Here is a 19,927-nt window from a genome sequence, read left to right as displayed (position 1 = left end):
CGTAGAAAGACAAAAACTAGTCCCCGAGCCACAAGAATTGATCACCCGGTCGGGAATTGAACTCGGGACCCTCTGAAAAGAACGCTGACCATTCAACCAGCCAATGAATCGGGTGTAGATAGATTTCATTTATAATATTTCTGTAAGCATTGTACTCTGAGATAATTTGCTGTGGTCTGTTTTAAACCTGCAGGATATTTTTCGATACTTTACGAAGACCAGAGGATAAAGAATTATTTAAAAAACGCAGGATATCTGCTCAACCTACGTTAAAACTACATGATGTTGTTTAGGTTATAGTTTCCCGTAGACGGCGAAATGTGGTTTTTTTTTAATTACAGTAGCAGAATTTAAGTCGGAAGCGTCAGTAGAAAGACTTTCAAAATAGAATCTTAATACAAACTAAGGACAAGCATAATTAGTTACAAGGAAATAAGTACACATGCAGTTCAAACATAAATATTCGGACCAAACAATACTCAGTGGGCCCCACGAAGATCCTTCCGAGAAGACCTAACGAGAAAGCTGCATCCTACATCTTGTTTCGTCTTATTTGCAGCAGTCCACAGCGTAGAGTGGAACATCAGCGTTGCCAGATGTGTCAGGTCAGAACAACGGACAAACATCTCGAGTTACCGGCTGATTCAAAATGTTATGCAGAAACAGAAGTAGGACGTAGTGGGCTGGATTCAGGAGGCCAACTGGACTGTATCGCTATTGACCTATCCAAGACCTTTGACAGGATAGATCATGAAATATTATTGACGAAAATGAGGGTTATTGGAATAGAAAAAAATGACTTGAATGGGTGGATACATTTCTAGTAAAACGATCTGGGAGAATTAGAGTAGGTAAATCATTATCTGATCCTGTAATTATTAAAAGGGCGCCCCGCAAGTCATTGTTATTAGAACTCTGTCCTTTCTTAACTATGAAATATATTAGTAAAGAACTGGGATAACAGATAAGGCTTTTTGCGGATGATGATAAAGGGGCTGAGAACTCAGGCTGTAAGTTTCACAAAACCGAGCGAATTGGCCGAGTGGTTAGGGTCGCGTACCTGTGAATTCATCCTTACGTTGGCGAAAACCTTCGATTTTTACAATTTGTTTTACATTGCACCGACACAGACATGTCTTATGGCGACCATGGCATAGGAAAGGCCTAGGAGTGGGAAGGAAGTGGCCGTGCCTTTAATTAAGGTACAGCCCCAGCATTTGCCTAGTGTGAAAATGGGAAACCACGGAAAACCATCTTCAGGGCTGCCGACAGTGGGGTTGGAACCCACTACCTCCCGGATGCAAGCTCACAGCTGCGCACTCCAAACCGCACGGCCAACTCTTCCGGTAAAACCTTCGATTTATTGGTGAGGTGAAACTACTAGGTATAGAAACGTTTCGCAAAGAAGAGAAGTCCTCTCAGTTTTATTGACTGCGTTGATGTGATGACATTAAGTCATGGAGATCACTGTACGTGCCTAGATGTTAAAATAAAGAAATATCTTCGTGGGAGTAAGAGGCACTGTATATAAAAGTTACCTGTCTCTTCACACGCTGTAGATAGAATGTAAAGGAGAGGCCGTATAAGTCTATGGCAAGACCCCAATTAAAGTAGGCCTATGGTTCGAGGTTTGCTGATACAAGGAGTGGAAAATATTCAAAGTAAAGCACCACGGCTTGTTCTGGCTGATTTTCGATAAAAGAGTAGCGTTACAAAAATGTTGCAAAGTCCCGGCTGGGAAGACTTGGGAGAAAGGAGACGAGCTGCTCGACTAAGCAGTATGTTCCGAACTGTCAGTGGAGAGATGCCATGGACTGGCATTAGTAGACGAATAAGTTTGAGTAGGAAAGATCATAAAATGAAGATAATGTTGGGATTCAAGAGGACAGATTAGGGCAAATACTAGTTTATAGGAAGAGAAGTTAGGGCGATGTTTGAATAATCTCCAACTTCACTGAATTGAATTGAATTGAATTGAATTGAATTGAATTGAATTGAATTGAATTGAATTGAACTGAACTGAACTGAATTGAATTGAATTGAACTGAATTGAATAAGAAAAGACTAGGTACCGGGCGAGTTGGCCGTGCGCGTAGAGGCGTGCGGCTGTGAGCTTGCATCCGGGAGATAGTAGGTTCGAATCCCACTATCGGCAGCCCTGAAAATGGTTTTCCGTGGTTTCCCATTTTCACACCAGGCAAATGCTGGGGCTGTACCTTAATTAAGGCCACAGCCGCTTCCTTCCAACTCCTAGGCCTTTCCTGTCCCATCGTCGCCATAAGACCTATCTGTGTCGGTGCTACGTAAAGCCCATAGAAAAAAAAAAAAAAAGACTAGGTACACAGCTGATACGGAATATGCCACATGGACGGCAACCCTTAGTGTAGATCAATGATGAGTGTGTAAGTAATAATAACAATAGACTGAAGCTTCCACGGCCCGTACTAACAGCAACTCGCAACTACCAGAAATGTATCTTGATGGACTGAATCAAAACTTATGAGGTAACTGCTGCCGCTGCTCCGAGTCAATGAATTTGTCAATATCTAGTGAATTCAGAGTACAAAATATCGCCCCGACACATCCTCTACCTGCAGTATTTGAAATACCCAGCAGAAGCAGTGTTCGGAAAGTCAAGCTGCAAAACTCCTTTGTGGTAGATATCTTCTTTGTTACTAAAGCCAAGAAGACTCTTAGAGACTTGCTGAGTGTCTGTGCGTTCTTGTTCTGCTCTGAAAGGTGGCAAAGCGAACTGCAACTCTGTTGAGTGACCAGTGGCTGAGTGTTGTCGTGTAAACACCAAATGTGTCCGCCTCTCTGGCGTAGTGGTTAGTGTGATTAGCTGCCCGGGTTCGATTCCCGGCTCTGCCACGAAATTTGAAAGGTGGTACAAGGGCTGGAACGGGGCCCACTCAGCCCCGGGAGGTCAACTGAGTAGAGGTGGGTTCAATTCCCATCTCAGGCTTCCTGGAAGTGGTTTTTCGTGGTTTCCCACTTCTCCTCCAGGCAAATGCCGGGATGGCTTCCTTCCCTCTTTCTTATCTATCCCTTCCAATCTTCCCATCCGCCACCAAGGTCCCTGTTAACATAGCAGGTGAGGCCGCCTTCGCGAGGTACTGGTCATCCTCCCCAGTTGTATCCCCCGACCCAATGTCTCACGCTCCAGGACACTGTCTTTGAGGTGGTAGAGGTGGGATCCCTCGCTGAGTTCGAGGGAAAAACCAACCCTGGAAGGCAAACAGATTAAGAAGAAGAAACACCAAACATGGCGTACATCTAGACATCGTACGGCATACCAAACCAAACCCTACGGCGGAGCAGCCCCGAAGGGCCTTGGCCTACCAAGCGACCGCTGCTCAGCCGGAAGGCCTGCAAATTACGAGGTGTGGTGAGATCAGCACGATGAATCCTCACGGCAGTTATTCTTGGCTCTCTAGACCGGGGCCGCTATCTCACCGTCAGAGAGCTGCTCAACTGTAATCAAGTAGTCTGAGTGGACCTCGAACCAGCCCTGAGATGCAGGTAAAAGTCCCTGACCTGTTCGGGAATCGAACCCTGGGCCTCCGGGCAAGAGGCAGGCACGGTACACCACACCGCGGGGCCGGCTATCGTACGGCATGGAGTGCAGAATGGACGCCCTTCTCCCTTAAAAAATCGGAGTACCGTACCTCTTCCGGATTCGAACCCGCGATATTGGGATCCATAGGAGAGCTGCAACCAACGTTCCAGTGTCCAGTCTTGTAGCCTACTGATGCTTGTTCTTACAATTTGCCTTTACGTAGCACCGACACGGATAGTTCTCATGGCGACGATGGCATAGAAAAGGGGTTCGAACCCTCTATCTCCCGAATGCAAGCTCACAGCTGCGCGACCCTAACCGCAACGCCACTTGCTTGGTATGAGGAAAATTGCGTCTCGTTGGGTTCACCCACTCACTGGCTGGCATCCACCTGCACAGATACCGCAGCGAAGGAGACGCTGTCCCCATTGATGAGACGTACGCACCAGCCTATGGGCATGAATTAAAGCAACGGTAGCACTGAGAAGTCTTGGAACACCTTCCGTACTCACCACATGAGTCCTTGTGATTTGGACCTGTTGAAGGAACCCCTCCGCGCGGCAGGGCGCACCGTCGCTGTCATCAACAGAGAACGCCTTGCCAACGGTCCCCAACGGCTTCCCGACGTTGGGTAAAAGATAATTGACTTTGTGGGTGAAGACAGTGAAGGAATGTACTGCAATTGCACTCGTTAGTTCTATCAGTATTGCGACTACTCTATTTACAGCCCTCGTGTGAACGAGACTGCGAACACACGTAGAAAGTGATTCTCCTGTCAGCGAAGTAGCAGAGATAAAATAAGGAGTAGTACCTTGCTGTGGAAAACAAAGCTGGCTGCACTTCCCACGACCCCAGCTTGACTCATGCTCAGTTACGAGCAGGCTTCCTCATGATGTCACTGTTCTAGCCAATTTGCTTTAGACGGGGGTAGCATTATCCCTTTTATCGTCGTTCTAAATGTGCGGTTCCGACCGTCTAAGACTTAAGAGTCGAAACCACGTAGAACAGGATTACAGGTGTAGATTAAGCCCAGTTTGACGATCGGATGCTCTATGTCGACGGAGGGATTCACTATAGCGTGTTTCCTCTGTGATAGTTAGTGGTGTGTTGTGTTGTGTGTAGAGGTGTATTAAGACGATAAGAAATACCCGACCCAGATCAACCAAGTAGTTAAAATCCTAGAACCGCCTGGGTATCGAATTGTTGTTGTTATTATTATTATTATTATTATTATTATTATTATTATTATTATTATTATTATTATTATTATTATTATTATTGTATACTGACAGCCGCCAGCTTCTTGGCATGTGGAGTGCTCAGTCCGGAGGCTGATAAACAAAATCATTCTCTTCTTCGCATTTCGATTCTCTCTTCCTTTTCTCTCTCACAAAGTTTTGTTACCTGAGCACTCTTTTTAAAAAAATGTATTCTTTGTTTTTAAGAATGTTATGCGCTTGAGTTCTACGACATTTTAATATTTCGACCAGCTACCCCCGCCCTGTCTCTCTCTCTCTCTCGATTATCAATGTCCTTCCCTCTTCCAATGTTAAAACCACCCTTGATTTATTGCACACTGCCATACCGCAGATTCACTGATGGTATACAACTGAAATCTAAATCCAGTCTGAAGATTCAGCACAAAAAAGCGCCAAGGCTAAGCCAATAGTGTCTCCTCATTCAGCAGACAGAGTAGAAAATGCCTTCATGCACCCCCACGCAAGTAAAAGTTCTACTACGTTAATTCAGTAAGCAGGATAAACCTCGGTAATTTCGTAATATTGGTGATTTCATAGTAAGTTTTCGAAATTCCCTCTCGTAGTAATCCAAGAAGTACAAATTTTCGGAGACGCCTGCTGTATGTTTTGTTTCTGGAAACACCTCCTTAGGCTTTCTACTTTCACCCAGCGTGCGTGGGTAACAGAGAATTTTTACCACATGAGGGAAGTTTTTTGTTGTCTTCTGTGCTATGAAATTCTTGCGTCATTTTAATAACAGATATCCACAAAGAGAAGAATAGTAAGAAGTTGTAATTTAGCACGGTATACGGGTACATTCAACATTACCATATTCTTGAACACATTTTAATATTATTGTGAACATCGGTTTGTATTTAATATCCTTAGATCTTCAGATATAAATTTTAGCATTTTGCGGGAAAGTGTTAAGCGGTTTGCCGATGATAAAACGTATTTCGGTTTTTTGCACATTTCATACTATAATTGACATGTTTGACTCTTACATAAGTAGCCTAATGATGTTAGTATACATATCACGAATTAAGCGAGTAAAACTACTCCTTTTATAAAGCTTTCAAAGAGTGAGCTGCCATGGTCTACTGTAAAAAAAATTAATCGGGAGATAGTGGGTTCGAGCCCCACTGTCGGCAACCCTGAATATGGTTTTCCGTGGTTTCCCATTTTCACACCAGGCAAATGCCGGGGCTGTACCTTAATTCCTAGGCCTTTCCTATCCCAGCATCGCCAGAAGACAATCTGTGTCGGTGCGACGTAAAGCAAATAGCAAAATAATAATAATAATTTTTAAAACGGGCTGAAGGGGAAGACGAAGTCATCATCATAGGAAAGTTTTCATTCTGGGCCACCTTGAAAGTTACCACTTCACTCTGGCCAAGAGTTTCGGCGGGGTTGAAGAGGGAAAAGTGAAGTAGCGACGTCAGTCACTGCGCCCTTAAACTAGGCAAACCGTTTGCTTTGTCGGTGGAGAAGGAACAAAGAATGTGTAAATTTCTTCTCGATATGCAAGAACTGATATTCGGTTTGACAGTTTTGCAAAAATGAAAGTTTTCTCTTGTGTATTTTGATGAACTCAAGGATACTGTGACATCATGATGTTTGTGAAGGGTGTTTGTTTCACAGACGTTAATTCCCCCCGCCTCGCAAATTGTATTTTCTGTTCACGGCTTTGTAATTGCTGTTTGATAAAATAAGGGATGTTTTAATTTTATAGAATAAATAACGGTGCTGGTAGTATTTCGATGGACTTATTTAAGCATCACGAACTTACCAAGGTACTGTCACAGAATTACCAAATATATCACAATGGCAGTTTGTTAAACAAGGTGTAAATTGGATAGAACAGGTACGTTAAACATTAACGACCGAAACGTCAGTCTAATGAAATATTCACACGATTTTACGGTATTTAAATAATTTCCAGATTACCACGAGATTACCAAGGTTTATCCTAGTACATTCTATAAAATAGTAATGGGCCTTCCAGAATGTACAGCCAATAGCGGAATTAGAAGACTATGTGAAGATTCCAGCATTCAAGTAGATAAAGGCCTAGCGAGGAAAGTGGTAAAATACTGGTTAAGATTCAGAAGGGAAGACGGGAGGGAAATATTGAATTTAGCATACCAACACCAGTCAAAAAACATTTGCATGATGATTATTGGCTAATGAAATTGACAAGGATGCTCGATATAATAGGAATGAGAGACTAGTGGGGTAAAAAATATTCAGAACAAAGGCAAGAATTTGAGCAGGGAAGTAACGATTACAGTGAAGGCTATTGATAAGCAGATAATGATGGCAGAATGTAAGTCGAAAAGAACATTATCAGAATTCTGTGAAATTAACCAAAACATGTCAATAAGGAAAGAAGGGCTTTCAAATAGAGAACTAAGAGGTGTGGTGTTGTGGCTAATAAGGAAATATTAAAAAAATAAGGATCAGAGAGATCGAAACATAAGGATAATCATTGTTTATTTTGTGCGGAAATAATAGAAATTGCGCATCTATTGAGAGTATAAACGGGAACTGTGTTAAATATGAAATATTTTGGTCATCATCATCATCATCACATTCTAAACGCTAAGTCTTGTCGCCGCAGCAATAGGCTAGATGTCTATTTTGAGGCAGTCTTTTCAACTCGGCGTAGGTCTTGCAGTTCATTGACTGAACCTGGATCGTCCTCTTCCTGTTTTCCCTGCAATTCTTCCTACAATGATGTTACAAAGGAACTCTTCATGCCGCAGAATGTGATCAATAAATTTTGTTTTCCATTTCTCTCCTGTCTCTCTAAGAACTTCACTATTGCTCTTCATTTCAGTCCAATTTATCCTCTGCATTCTTCTCCAGATCCATATTTCAATTGCCTCTGATGTTTTCTTTTCCTCCTCTCGTAATGTCAAGGTTTCGCAACCACACAGAAGTAGGCTACGCTCCACACAAAGGCCTTCCGAGTTTGAATGCCCTATAGGCTACGTTTGTCAGCCAGCAGATGCGTTTTATCTTGGAAGGCTCTCTTCGTCATTGTTATCCTTTCTCTGACTTCTGATAAGCTCTGATTATCACTCGTGATTAGTGTTCCTAGGTAACAAAACTGTTTCACTTTTTCAATTTTATCAGGGCGAACTTTGATGTGTGTTATGGGCGTTTTCTTGGATTTACATATTGTCATGGTTTTTGTTTCCCTTGCATTAATTTTGATAGCATTAATGGTTTGGTAATGAAAATAAAATAAAAATAGAAATACAATTATTAACCCTAGAATTGGCCAACTGTCGAATATTCGCCATGTTCATATTTCTTGCCATAATTTCCTCATTTATTCAACAGATGTCATGAAAATCTACTTCTTGTCGTTCTCGACGTCCATAGTAGCCGTGAGTTCAATTTCATTCGCATTTACAACCTCTTTGAGCGCCATTTCCCTAGTGTTTGTAAACAACCCTTCACGGGATTTGCTTTGCTATTCTACTGTATATAATTTTATTTCGTAGTTTTCCGTTCAATGCGACTTATTTACGTCTATAAATATATTATTATTTGATTGATTATATACATTTTTAGTACAGTGTGTATCTAAATATGGCATTACGGAAAATGAGTAATGATGTAGCGGGAAATTTGTTGGAAGATGAAAGTGGCACATCTGACGTTGAGGATATTGAGAATAAACCGACAGATTGAGAGCTTGATTTGGAATGTTTGTCGGGTATTTCTTCGCATCAAATATCGGAAAGTGAAAGTGATGAGGACGAACCTCTCATAAGGCAACCTATCATAACAATGTGGTCTAAAGTCACGCCTCCAAATGATTGCATGCCAACACATTTTCCCTAACATTTTCAGGAATATACCTCTCAGGGTGATGACATCTTTGCTAGTGTATTACAGATACATTATTGACAATCTTTATATCTCAGTTTGTTTGTGATATGTTCCAGTTTTGTGTTCATATGATCGAAAGTTTCATTATTCTTTTGAATTTAGGAATTCCGCTTTTTGAACAGACTGTAAATTTTTCTAGTAAAAAAAATTATGCAATTACGTGTCACTACGACAATTCTCCTTAGCCTAACGTAGATATATAGAACTTCATAGATTTATTTCGTATCTTACGAATATTTTGTATTTTATTTAGACGCGTAAAAGCTGCCAAATATGGCTGCCACCACAAGATTTAACATTGCCAGTTCTAAGGTTAAATTACCAAACAAACAATGCATTTAAAGAAACATGTGGCAAAAGGAAACGTAAAAGAACAGCATTTACTAACAGAGTGAAGGGTACGATACACGTTTGTCCTAGAATATGTAGTACTGTACTGTATCCTTTTTTTACAATTGGCTTTACATCGCACCGACACAGATATCTTTTGGCTACGATGGGACAGGAAAGGGCTAGAAGTGGGAAGAAAGCGCCCGTGGCCTTAATTACCGTACAGCCCCAGCATTTGCGTGGTGGGAAAATGGGAAACCACGGAAAACCATCTTCAGGGCTGCCGACAGTGGGGTTTGAACCCACTATCTCCCGGATGCAAGCTCAGAGCTGCGCGCTGTGAAGGAACTATTTCATTGAGTCTTTTTCTACATTTTGCGAGCTGTTATTCCTTTCTCTTCTCCTACTCCACTATTTCTCGAGCAAATTACAGTCATGTCTGTGCAAGTCGCTCACGAATGTCACCACTTATCGTAATTTAGTGTCGGTTTGACAGTCCAGTGCAGGTTTGTCCAGTTCAGTGCAGCCTCAGTATCCTGTTCTACTTAGCCGCAACCGGCCTGGAATTCCTGGTACTGGCGAGCCAAGCCCTCGCAGTGGGTCCCACCGCCTCAGGTTTGAAAATAACGACCGCGTGCCTCGGCAGCCATCGCTGCTCCTTTTTACACGAGCCTAGCAGTGAACATAGTCTGTAAATCCTTCCAGGCGAAGTAGAATTTGCCCGAAACCATCTGTTTAATTCGTCATTCATTTCTGAAAAGATGACTTTACTTCTCTCCTTGCATTTTACAAGAGAGTGAGGGACAATCAATCAATCAATCAATCAATCAATCAATCAATCAATCAATCAATCAATCATCAACGATCTGTATTTAAGGTTGTTGTCACTCAGGTGTCAGATTCCCCATCAACTGAAAAGATGAGATAAACAACACACATGGAACCTGCCCTAAATGGCGTGTGGCCTCCGAAGTAACCTAGCGCAGGTCTTTCGAGTTGACGCCTGTAGGCGACCTGAGCGTCTGTGAGAATGGGAATTCTAATGCTAAAGACAGCACACACACACACACCCAGCCCCCGAGTCACCGGAATTAACCAATGAAGCTTAAAATCCCCGACCCGGCCGCGAACCGAACCCGGGACCCTCTGGACCAAAGACCAGTACGCTAAGCATTTAGCCAGGGAGCCAGACAGATCAGTGGTGATTGTGATTATTGATTGTATCGAACACTTCCCTCGGTAAATTATTCCACTCCCTAACTTCTTGTCCTATAAATATATATTTCCCTCAATTTGACCTCTTGAATTACAACTTTATCTTCATATTATGATCGTTCCTACTTTTAAAAGCTCCGATCAAACTTATTCCTCTACTAATGTCACTGCACGCCATCTCTCGACTGACAGCTCGAAACATAGGCCTACTACTTAGTCGAGCATCTCGTCTCCTTACTCCCAAGTCTTCCCAGCTCGAAGTTAGCAACATTTTCTTTGCACTGCCTGTAGGCCTACTTCTTTGTCGGAAATCAGAAGAAATTGTATTGCTTTCCTTTGGACCTTTTCCAGTTCTCATATGAAGTAGTGCTGGTGTGGGTCCCATACACCGTGGTGTTATCATGCTTATTACAACCCCTAAACACCCTCACAAACATGTTAAGAGATCTGTAACATTTCTTAATGTGGCTAGGTCCCCCAATGAAGATCATTTCCGACAATGTTAAATAACTTATGGTAGCCTAGATAAATAAATGCACCATTCTCTCCTAAACTTCTTTCGACATAAACACACGTTTTTTCTGATAAAATGATTAGTTCTTTTTATTTGTAGACTACCTCCAATTTTTTTGTCATGCAAGGTGCAATGTAGTTTAAGTAACATTTCTCCTTTTCCTGTAATTTTTAAAATCTTTATTTCTTCTTTCTTAATCCGTTGGGTTGGTTGATTTCTTCCTCGGACTCAGCGAGGGATCCGACCTCTACCGCCTCAAGGTCAGTGTTCTGGAGCGCGAAACGTTGGGCCTGAGGGATACAATTGGGGAGGAGGGCCAGTGCCTCGCCCAGGCTGTCTTACCTGCTCTGCCTTATGGGGGATGGGAAGATTGGAAGGGATAGACAAGGAACAGGAAATGAACCGGTCATGGCCTTAAGTAAGGGACTATCCCGGCATTTGCCTGGGGAAGTAAGAAACCACGGAAAACCACTTCGAGGATGGCTGAGAAGAGAATCGAACCCTCTTTTACTCCCGAGGCTGAGTTGAGCCCGTTCCAACCCTCGCAACACTTTTCAAAATTCGTGGCAAAGCCGGGAATCGAACCCGGACTTCCGACGGTGGCAGCTAATCACACTAACCTCTACACCACAGAGGCGGACAATTTTTAAAATAATATCTTAAAATATCTAGGTTTGGAGGTTCCCTTATGTAGGACCTAAGTATTGAAAAATTGACCATATTTGCTCTTGCATTTGCCTAAAGTTCTGTGAAAACATCAAGGTCCGAGCTATAGGCCTAATAGTTGTAGAGATAAAGGTAGGGATCTAAAAAAGCCTATATCCAAAATAAAAGTGTGCTTTTCATCAAATGGCTTACATTGTAAGGTACTCAGATCGTTTCTGACTGGATAAGTTTAATTTTCTTCATTTTTCACGACCGTTTCCAACGGCCTGTTTTGCTGCCTAGACCTATCTTCAATAATTTCAGCTTTAGTTGATAGGAGCTGCAAAATATTCCGAGTAAACATAAAAGGTGCACGTGGCATGGAATAATGGGAAATTTAAATGTTGACCTAAAGCAGTTAAAAGTTCCATTTGGAGAAAAACAAACGCATACATTTGTAAAGGAAGGCCCAAACTTAGAAAAGCACCAACAACTTGGGGAATTTTGGCGAAAACCGGCTGCAGTCTCCCCTCAAAACAGGGATGTACTGAAACATTACTGAACGACAGATGTCTCGCGAGTAGAAGACGTAATGCGTTTCTCGTACGTCATTTGTTTTGCTGTGCTTTTAATAGGAGTAGCTTAGTTGACAGACGAAGGTGTGGGCTGTTTCATTTTTAGAACAAAATAATATCATTACGATTACAAAGAACGAGAAAAACTGCAATGACTACCACGAGTTGCTCTTACAAACATAGTGCTTACATACGCTTCGCAGGAAGAACTTGAAGTGTGGCTCGCAATGTTATCAAGGTCTGCGCAGAATTGATCTGTGCTATAAAAAGTACTGCATGGAATGAAATGGCGTATGACTTCTAATGCCGGGAGTGTCAGAAGACAAGTTCAGCTCGCCAGATGCAGGTCTTTTGATTTGAGGCCCGTGGGCCTGATGAGGATGAAATGATGATGAAGACGACACATACACCCAGCCCCTGTGCTAGCGGAATTAACAATTATGGTTAAAATTCCCGACTCCGCCGGAAATCGAAGCCGGGACCCCTGTCATCAAAGGCCAACACGCTACAGGGTCTGAAGTGCTGAAGGGAAACCCGAGTCGGGCTGACTATTATAGTAGTAGCCACTGTTACTGCAGTCCTGCTGTATGAACCGTGCGTTCCTTAACTAAAATCTAGACATGTTTTCAAAATCCTATTAGCGCTCACAGAATTCAATGTTTAACAAATTTAAAAAATAAATTAATCTCCTTGGAATTACAGCTGGCCACAAGACCGATCATTTTCTATATTCCGTTTACTCTCCAGCGTTGGTTCTTCCCCCGTCTCAAGGGCAGTGTCCTAGCCTCACCTGCTATGCTGAACAGGGGTCTTGTGGGGATGCGAACGGAGAGGGGAGGAAGCGGCCGTGGCCTTGAATTAGGTACTATCCTGGAGAAGAAGAGGGAAACCATAGAGAGACAACTCAAGGATGGGTGAGGAGGGAATCGAACCCCCTCTACTCAGTTGACCTCCCGAGGCTGAGTGCACCTCGTTCCAATCCTCGTACTTCTTTTAAAAATGTCATGGCAGAGCAGCGAATCTAACTCGAGCCTCCGGGGGTGGCAGCTAAGCATACTATTACACCACAGAGGTGGACGGTGAGGACCGATAAAACTAACGCAAATTTATAGAGTAATAACCTCCAGTGGTTACGAACGAAGGTAAATGTAAAGATTAAAGAGAAAAACTTGCAATTTGCACGTTAACATGATCCATACATATGAGGTCTCAAAGTTCTGATGGTTCCCTTTATGCTGTGAGAGCAGAGGCATATTTAGGCCTAGGAAGAGTACTGGCAGCTGCCTATAGAGCGCCGGTTTTTAAACTGTCACATTTTACTTACAACTCTTGAAAAGATAACACGAACTTAACTGACAATGAAATTGATATGAATAACTCTAGTAAGAATCAGTTCGAATGTAATGAGTGCTCTGCTTTAGTAATAACGTCGCGTCGTTGCAATGCGATCATTCGCATTGTTTTCAACGTCATTCCTTCTCGTGCGATAACGTTAAATAACTTATTAAAATGTGCTGGAAAACTGGAAGGGCGTTACGAAGACGACTTCGAAGGATGTTTGAGTAATAAGGTTGTTTATTTTAAAATAGGCCTATTATTCTTATCATTCTTTTCCTACAGCTTTTTTCCACACCTGTGGGGTCGCGGGTGCAAACTGCGTGGCACGTGTGGATTTGGCCCTGTTTTATGCCCTTCTTGACGCCAATCCCATATGGAGGGGTGAAAGCACTATTGCGTGTTTCTGTGATAGTTGGTAGTGTGGTATGTTGTTGGGACGGATACATACACCCAGTCCCCGAGGGAGAAGAATTAATCAAAAGCGATTAAAATACCCGACCCGGCCGGGAATCGAACTCGGGAACCTCTGAACCGAAAGCCAGTACGCTGACCATTCAGCCAATGAGTCGGACTTCACTTTAAAGTGTTCATTAAGACCAAATAAAACCATTCCCCATACATGCATTGTATAGAGTGTTGCTTGAAAACCACCTTCAAGAACTGCTCTCCTAATTTACAGATTGTATTATTCATATTTTTGTCAACAATTTGTACAATAAGTTACCGATACCGCTGTCAGAGGACAACGATTCAGACAGCCGTGTAATGGCATGAACATCAAGTAATTCGTCTTACTGGCCTGAGGAAAAAAACAACAACATATTTCCCTGCACAAAACGAACTGAATGACTTAATGTGTGACTTGCACCTGTCAAAACAAGATGCCGTACTGCTGGCTTCAACACTTCAGGAGTGGAATTTACTGGGAAGGAACATTAAAGTTACCTAATGTTTAGATTCATGCTTTCACGTTCCGTAAATGCAGACATGACACTTAGGCCTACCTAGGTACTGTATATATTTCACACCGACTCTGTTGTACAGGAATGACAGCTGGGTGGACTCTTATTCATGTTAGAGCTAAGAGAAATGAAAGTAGCCAGAATGATCGGTACAGATATGTGGGAACAACGACAGGAGGGTACTCGGAATGAGGAGATAACAGGCTAAATTTAAAATAGACTTGATAGACGAAGCTGTACTTACAACCCGGCGGTAATGGCGGATTTATGTGAGGCGAATGGAGAGGTTACTTAGAAGAATAGGCCTAATGAACTCGGCCATTGAGGGTAAGAGAAGTAGAGGGACACCAAGACTCGGTTTTTAATGCAGAAACTAAAGAACGAGTTGGTGGCGATGGTGGTGATTATTGTTTTAGAGTAAGAGGAAGTACACATGGGCAACCATCCTCTATATAGCCTACCATGAACTAGTGGGGGGATGGAAGGTGGTGGTGATTATTGTTTTAAGGGGAAGTAGGCTAAGCCTACAAGTGGGCAACCAACCTCTATTATCATTGATAAATGGGGTGGAAAGTGGTGGTGAGTAGGCCTATTAAGAGGAGGTATAACTAGGCAACCATCCTCTATTAACACTAATCAGAGGGGAAATAATGAAGGGATTTGACATTTCCAAAGAAAGACAAGGGTCACAAAGGGCGTGAAAATGAAAGACTCCCTAGGCCTCGAATGCTTTAGCACCGGCGGGGTCGGAAAAAAACTAAAGTTCACCAAGAGAGGTCGAATAGGATAGACGAAAGTGAGGAGGCTATCACAAGTGGAAGCAATACCAGAACTTGGCTGAGGGCCCCTTGGTCGCCAACCCATGCTCCCCAAGTTACGAGTCCCTGGGGCTCCTTTTAGTTGCCTATCACGACAGGCAAGGGATAGTGTGGGTTTTATTCTAGAAGTCTATCGACCAGACTCAAAGGAAGAACAAAGCGAGTTGATAACAGAGAATTAGGGAGATAAGTCATAGCCTAAAGGCTGGCAGACTGAACGCTGCAAAGAAGATGTAGGCATGCTATAAGCAGTGGGTATATTTCCGAATCGCAATCTCCCCCTATAGTAAGTGTGTTGCTGTTTCAGATCCGTACCAGCTGCTGAACGCGGCCAGCAGTCGGCTGGTAGCTCAAGGTTCGGGTCAGATCCAGCTCTGGCAGTTCCTCCTGGAGCTGCTCAGTGATTCGAGCAACGCAGCCTGCATCGCCTGGGAGGGCACCAATGGCGAGTTCAAGCTGACGGACCCCGACGAGGTAGCGCGGAGGTGGGGCGAGCGCAAGAGCAAGCCCAACATGAACTACGACAAGCTGAGCAGAGCGCTGAGGTGAGTGAGGAGGTAGGCGTGCCCGGCGTGCAGGGGGCGGGGCTCAGCAGCCATGTTACTACATGCCCACCTTCCCTCAAGTCTTACCACTCCCTTCTTCTGCTTAAATCGTTCTCCACTCGTCATTTCGATTCAGCATCTATTCATTCATATTTCGATGTAGGCTACCCATCTCGTCTTCAGCATTCACAAATTTTAACATAAAAATCTTATATTACCGACAGCTGCAGTGCGGCCAGTATCCAGTATTCGGCAGATAGTGGATTCGAGCCCCACTGTAGGCAGCCCTACAGATGGTTTTCCGTGGTTTCCCATTTTCACACCAGGCAAATGCACGGCTTGTACCTAAATTAAGGCCGCGGCGTTTCCTGCCCACTCCAAGCCCTTTCCTGTCCCGTCGTCGCCGTAAGACCTATCTGTGTCGGTGCGACGTAAAGCAATTTAAAAAAGAAAAGAAAATAGAAGTGAATTTAGGCCGCCTGGTTTGTGATTCAATCAAACAGAACGGCCGGCCCACGGCTGGCAAATTAAGCTCTTTTAGGAGAAGTAGGCCTACTTGTCTCGAAAAGTAAAGTGTACCCTATTTTCCGTGATTTTAAGATCGGCCCACCCAACGGTGTAGGGGTAGCGTGCCTGCCTCTTACCCGGAGCCCCGAGTTCAATTCCTGGCCAGGTCAGGGAATTTATATCTAAACCTGAAGGCTGGTTGAGGTCTACTCAGCATATGTGATTACAGTTGAGGACCTATCTGACGATGAGATAGCGACCCTGGTCTCGTAGGCTAAGCCAAGAATAATGTCTGAGCGGAATCCTCGTGCTGACCACAGGACATCTCGTAATCTGCAAGACTTCGGGCCCAGCAGCGGTAGCTTGGCAACCCAAAGGCCTTCGGACCATGGGGTTTGGTTTTTCGTGATTTTAAGATTAGATGCAGGAAACAATATAGGTCTACTTCTATGAAAGATAAATTTTACAGGTCTTCTATCAGTGGAACAGATTATTATTATTATTATTATTATTATTATTATTATTATTATTATTATTATTATTATTATTATTATTATTATTATTATTATATAATGAGAGCTGTTAGGAACCACCTGTCATCCTTTCTTGTTATTTCCTCTTCCGTTCTTTCCAGTATTCCTTCATCACTGCACTATGCTTTATTCTTCTTTCCTCACACCACTTTGGACCGGGTTTTCTTTGTATTCTTCGTTGGAATACTTCCATTCTTAAAACCTTATTTAAAAGAATATCTTTCCATAGTTCCCTCTTCTCTTAGTCTAATAATAATATTAATAATCAGAAGTTTGACGTTTGCTAGACGTGATAGACCTACATTCAGTCATTATACATTTTTTTTACATTACAGCTATTATACAAACTCTGAAGGTTTCACGCTAATTAAATTACTCTGTATCTACTGTATTGTATCCATTAGTATTGTTTTCCAAAGTCTTCCGCTATATTTTCAATGCACTTTATTTGCTAACATTGCCGCAAAAGAAAGAGCTTCAACCTAAATGATGTCGTTCATGCCGAACATTAGTGTTAACAAAAATCAATGTGAATGGTTACATTAAATAATATTCAAACAAGCTTTTGTTCATTTTGTTCCTTTTGCGTTTACCAGTCATTGTGAATGGCCTTAAAATTTGTGGAAATGGAAATAGCATTAAGACAGCCGTGCCAAGAAAATAAATGCAACCCAGCTAACAGATGTGTATGGCAGGATGTATGCGGATGTCTTTTCAGGGACGACATGATGAAGTTCTGTGGTTGCATGACGAAATATTTATGCTCTTAACATTTCATTTCGTTTTTTTCTAAATAGCAGTACAGTTACGAACTACTGTAAAAGTATCGAATTCCAGCAACAGCAGCGGACATTGCATTTATACTTCATGGTCTTCTCCCAATTGGTTGAGATCGGCATTTGCGTGTGGATTTCGGTGTTGTACGGCCGGATGCTTTCCCTGATGTGTTTGTTAATATATCAATCATCCTTAATCGCACTTAGCTGACAGATTCCCCATCAAATTGTTTACCTAAACTTTTCTTTGATTATTTCAAAGAACTTGGAGATTTATCGAATATATCCCTTGATAAATTATTCCAATCCTTAATTCATTCTTCCTATAAACGAATATTTGCCCCAATTTATCCTCTGGAGTTCCAATTTTATCTTCATGTATGTTGGATATTCAGCCCGAAGGCTGGTTTGATCCGCTATAGCTCCACCAACAGCTGTCATAAATGGCCTAGGCGTCATTGAAGAGGCATACTAGGGAAATGAGTGAGGTAGTTTCCCGTTGCCTTCCTCACCGAGCTAGAAGTTGCTATTACATATCAGTCTACCAAGCCCACTGAAATGCATGCATCAACCCACCCTATGAGCGATATTTTCATACCATTCATAACAGGGACTGGCTGCATAAGGAATGGTATTACTAGCATCACCCATACCTCGATCACTTTCATATTGTCAAAGCCAAGGATGAGAATGAGACAGGTCAATGAAAGTAACAAATTTGTTCTAGCCCAGCGCACTGTAAACACTACATCTCGCCAGCAAAGGCAGTTTATCTTCATACTATGACATTTCCTAACTTTTTAAGCTCCGGTCAAGGACTGATGTCATTCCACGTCATCTCGGAACATACCGCTTAGTCGGGCAGCTCGTCTCCTTACTCCAAGTCTTCCCAGCCCAGAGTTTGCAACATTTTCGTAACACTATTCTTTTGTCGGTGGATGATCCTTCGACACTTTTTTTTTTTTTTTTTTTGCTTTACGTTGCACCGATACAGATAGGTCTTATGGCGACGGTGGGTCAGGAAAGGGCTAGGGGAAGCGCCCTTGTCCTTAATTAAGGTAATGGCCAAAGAAAGACACGGGCACGAGGGCGTGAAAATGAGACTCCCTAGGATCGGAAACCTAATACCGTCGGGGTCGGAAAAGAACAAGAGTTGACCAAGGGAGGTCGCATAGGTTAGATGAAGGTGAGGAGCCTGGCACAAGTGGAAACAATGCCGTGGCTTGTCTTGGGCCCCGTGGTCGCCAACCCTAGCTCCCAAGTTAAGAACCCCGGGGGCCCCTTTTAGTCGCCTCTTACGACAGGCAGAGAATACCGTGGATGTTTTTCTTCCACCCCAACCCACAGGGGAGAAACTCGGTATGTCAACAGCTCCTGTTGGATACGTAGCCTGGTTTGTGATTCAATCGAACAGGACGGCTTACAACTGCTAAACAAAGCACTTGTCCAGTGTTCAAAACAGTCACAGCACTTAATTTGTAATGTCCGTGATTTTAAATGTAGGCGCAGACAACAATATAGGCCCCTAGTTCCATGAAAGGAATATTGTTAACACAGTTATCTCAGTAGATAATGAAACCCTTGAGTACTGCAGGTTCTGTTATGAGCACCTGAAAGTGAAAACAGGGTTTCGATATCTTCAACGGTTTAAAAGCTATTTCAGGTGAACAGATTAGTTGAATAACTCTGTATGATTATGTCCAGTTACAGTAGTCTACAACTCTGTCTTTGAAACAGAAGCAGTACTTTCCTTCCATCAGTTAGCATGTTACTGTCCCATACGCTGAGAGAAGCTAACGTAATGAACCTGTAATGTTAACTATTTCTTTTCTTTCCTCTATCTTTCCCCTTATTTAATTTTCGTGATTTCTGGACCATTGTGTTTTGTGTTTCAGGTATTACTACGATAAGAACATCATGACGAAGGTGCATGGCAAGAGGTACGCCTACAAGTTCGACTTCCACGGCCTGATGGCCGCCTGTCAGGCCCAGGCGCAGGGTTCTAGCAGTAGCAGCGAGCCCTACACCAAGTACCATCCTCACCAGAGTGAGCTGGGGGCGGCATTATACCCTGCGCACGCGCACTCGCCGACCAAGCTGCCTTCCATTCTGCCACCTCCACCACCCCCAGCGCCGTTCCCTGCACCACCTTACTGGACCACCGCGGCCGCGACTGCCGCCTCCGCGAGCCTATCGTCCATCTACTCGGCGGCGGCGAGTGGTATTCACCACACACCCACCAGGTACCCATACCCGGACCCCAACTAGCGCAGTGTAGCCTCGTACCCCGGCACAATGATGTGCCGTGCGTGTTTCTACAGCAGCTACCAGCGACTGGTTCTACAGCCATCGACAAACATGGCGACGTAGCAGACCTGCGCTGAGTTTAGCTTAGGAGAAGAGAGGTGGAGTTACCACAGCACTGTTGCATCAAGGAGCAGAAGAACATTTACCTGAATACAGACCATT

The 19,927-nt window shown here is 43.2% G+C and overlaps 1 protein-coding gene across 1 annotated transcript in view; it reads left to right on the top strand.

Annotated features, from left to right (window-relative positions):
* Positions 1–19,726, top strand: part of LOC136880833 (DNA-binding protein D-ETS-6-like) — a 105,290-nt gene extending 85,564 nt beyond the window's left edge. Inside the window, exons 4-5 of the mRNA XM_068229244.1 lie at positions 15,405–15,642; positions 19,354–19,726. Of these exons, the coding sequence (XP_068085345.1) occupies positions 15,405–15,642; positions 19,354–19,726 (611 nt within the window). The remainder of the gene's footprint in view (positions 1–15,404; positions 15,643–19,353) is intronic.
* Positions 19,727–19,927: the final 201 nt, after the last annotated feature.

Source organism: Anabrus simplex, chromosome 9, assembly GCF_040414725.1.
Source record: "Anabrus simplex isolate iqAnaSimp1 chromosome 9, ASM4041472v1, whole genome shotgun sequence".
In the NCBI taxonomy this organism is placed as follows: Eukaryota; Metazoa; Arthropoda; class Insecta; order Orthoptera; family Tettigoniidae; genus Anabrus; species Anabrus simplex.
The sequence above is the reverse complement of the archived record's forward strand: the minus strand, read 5'-3'. Positions and strand labels throughout refer to the sequence as shown.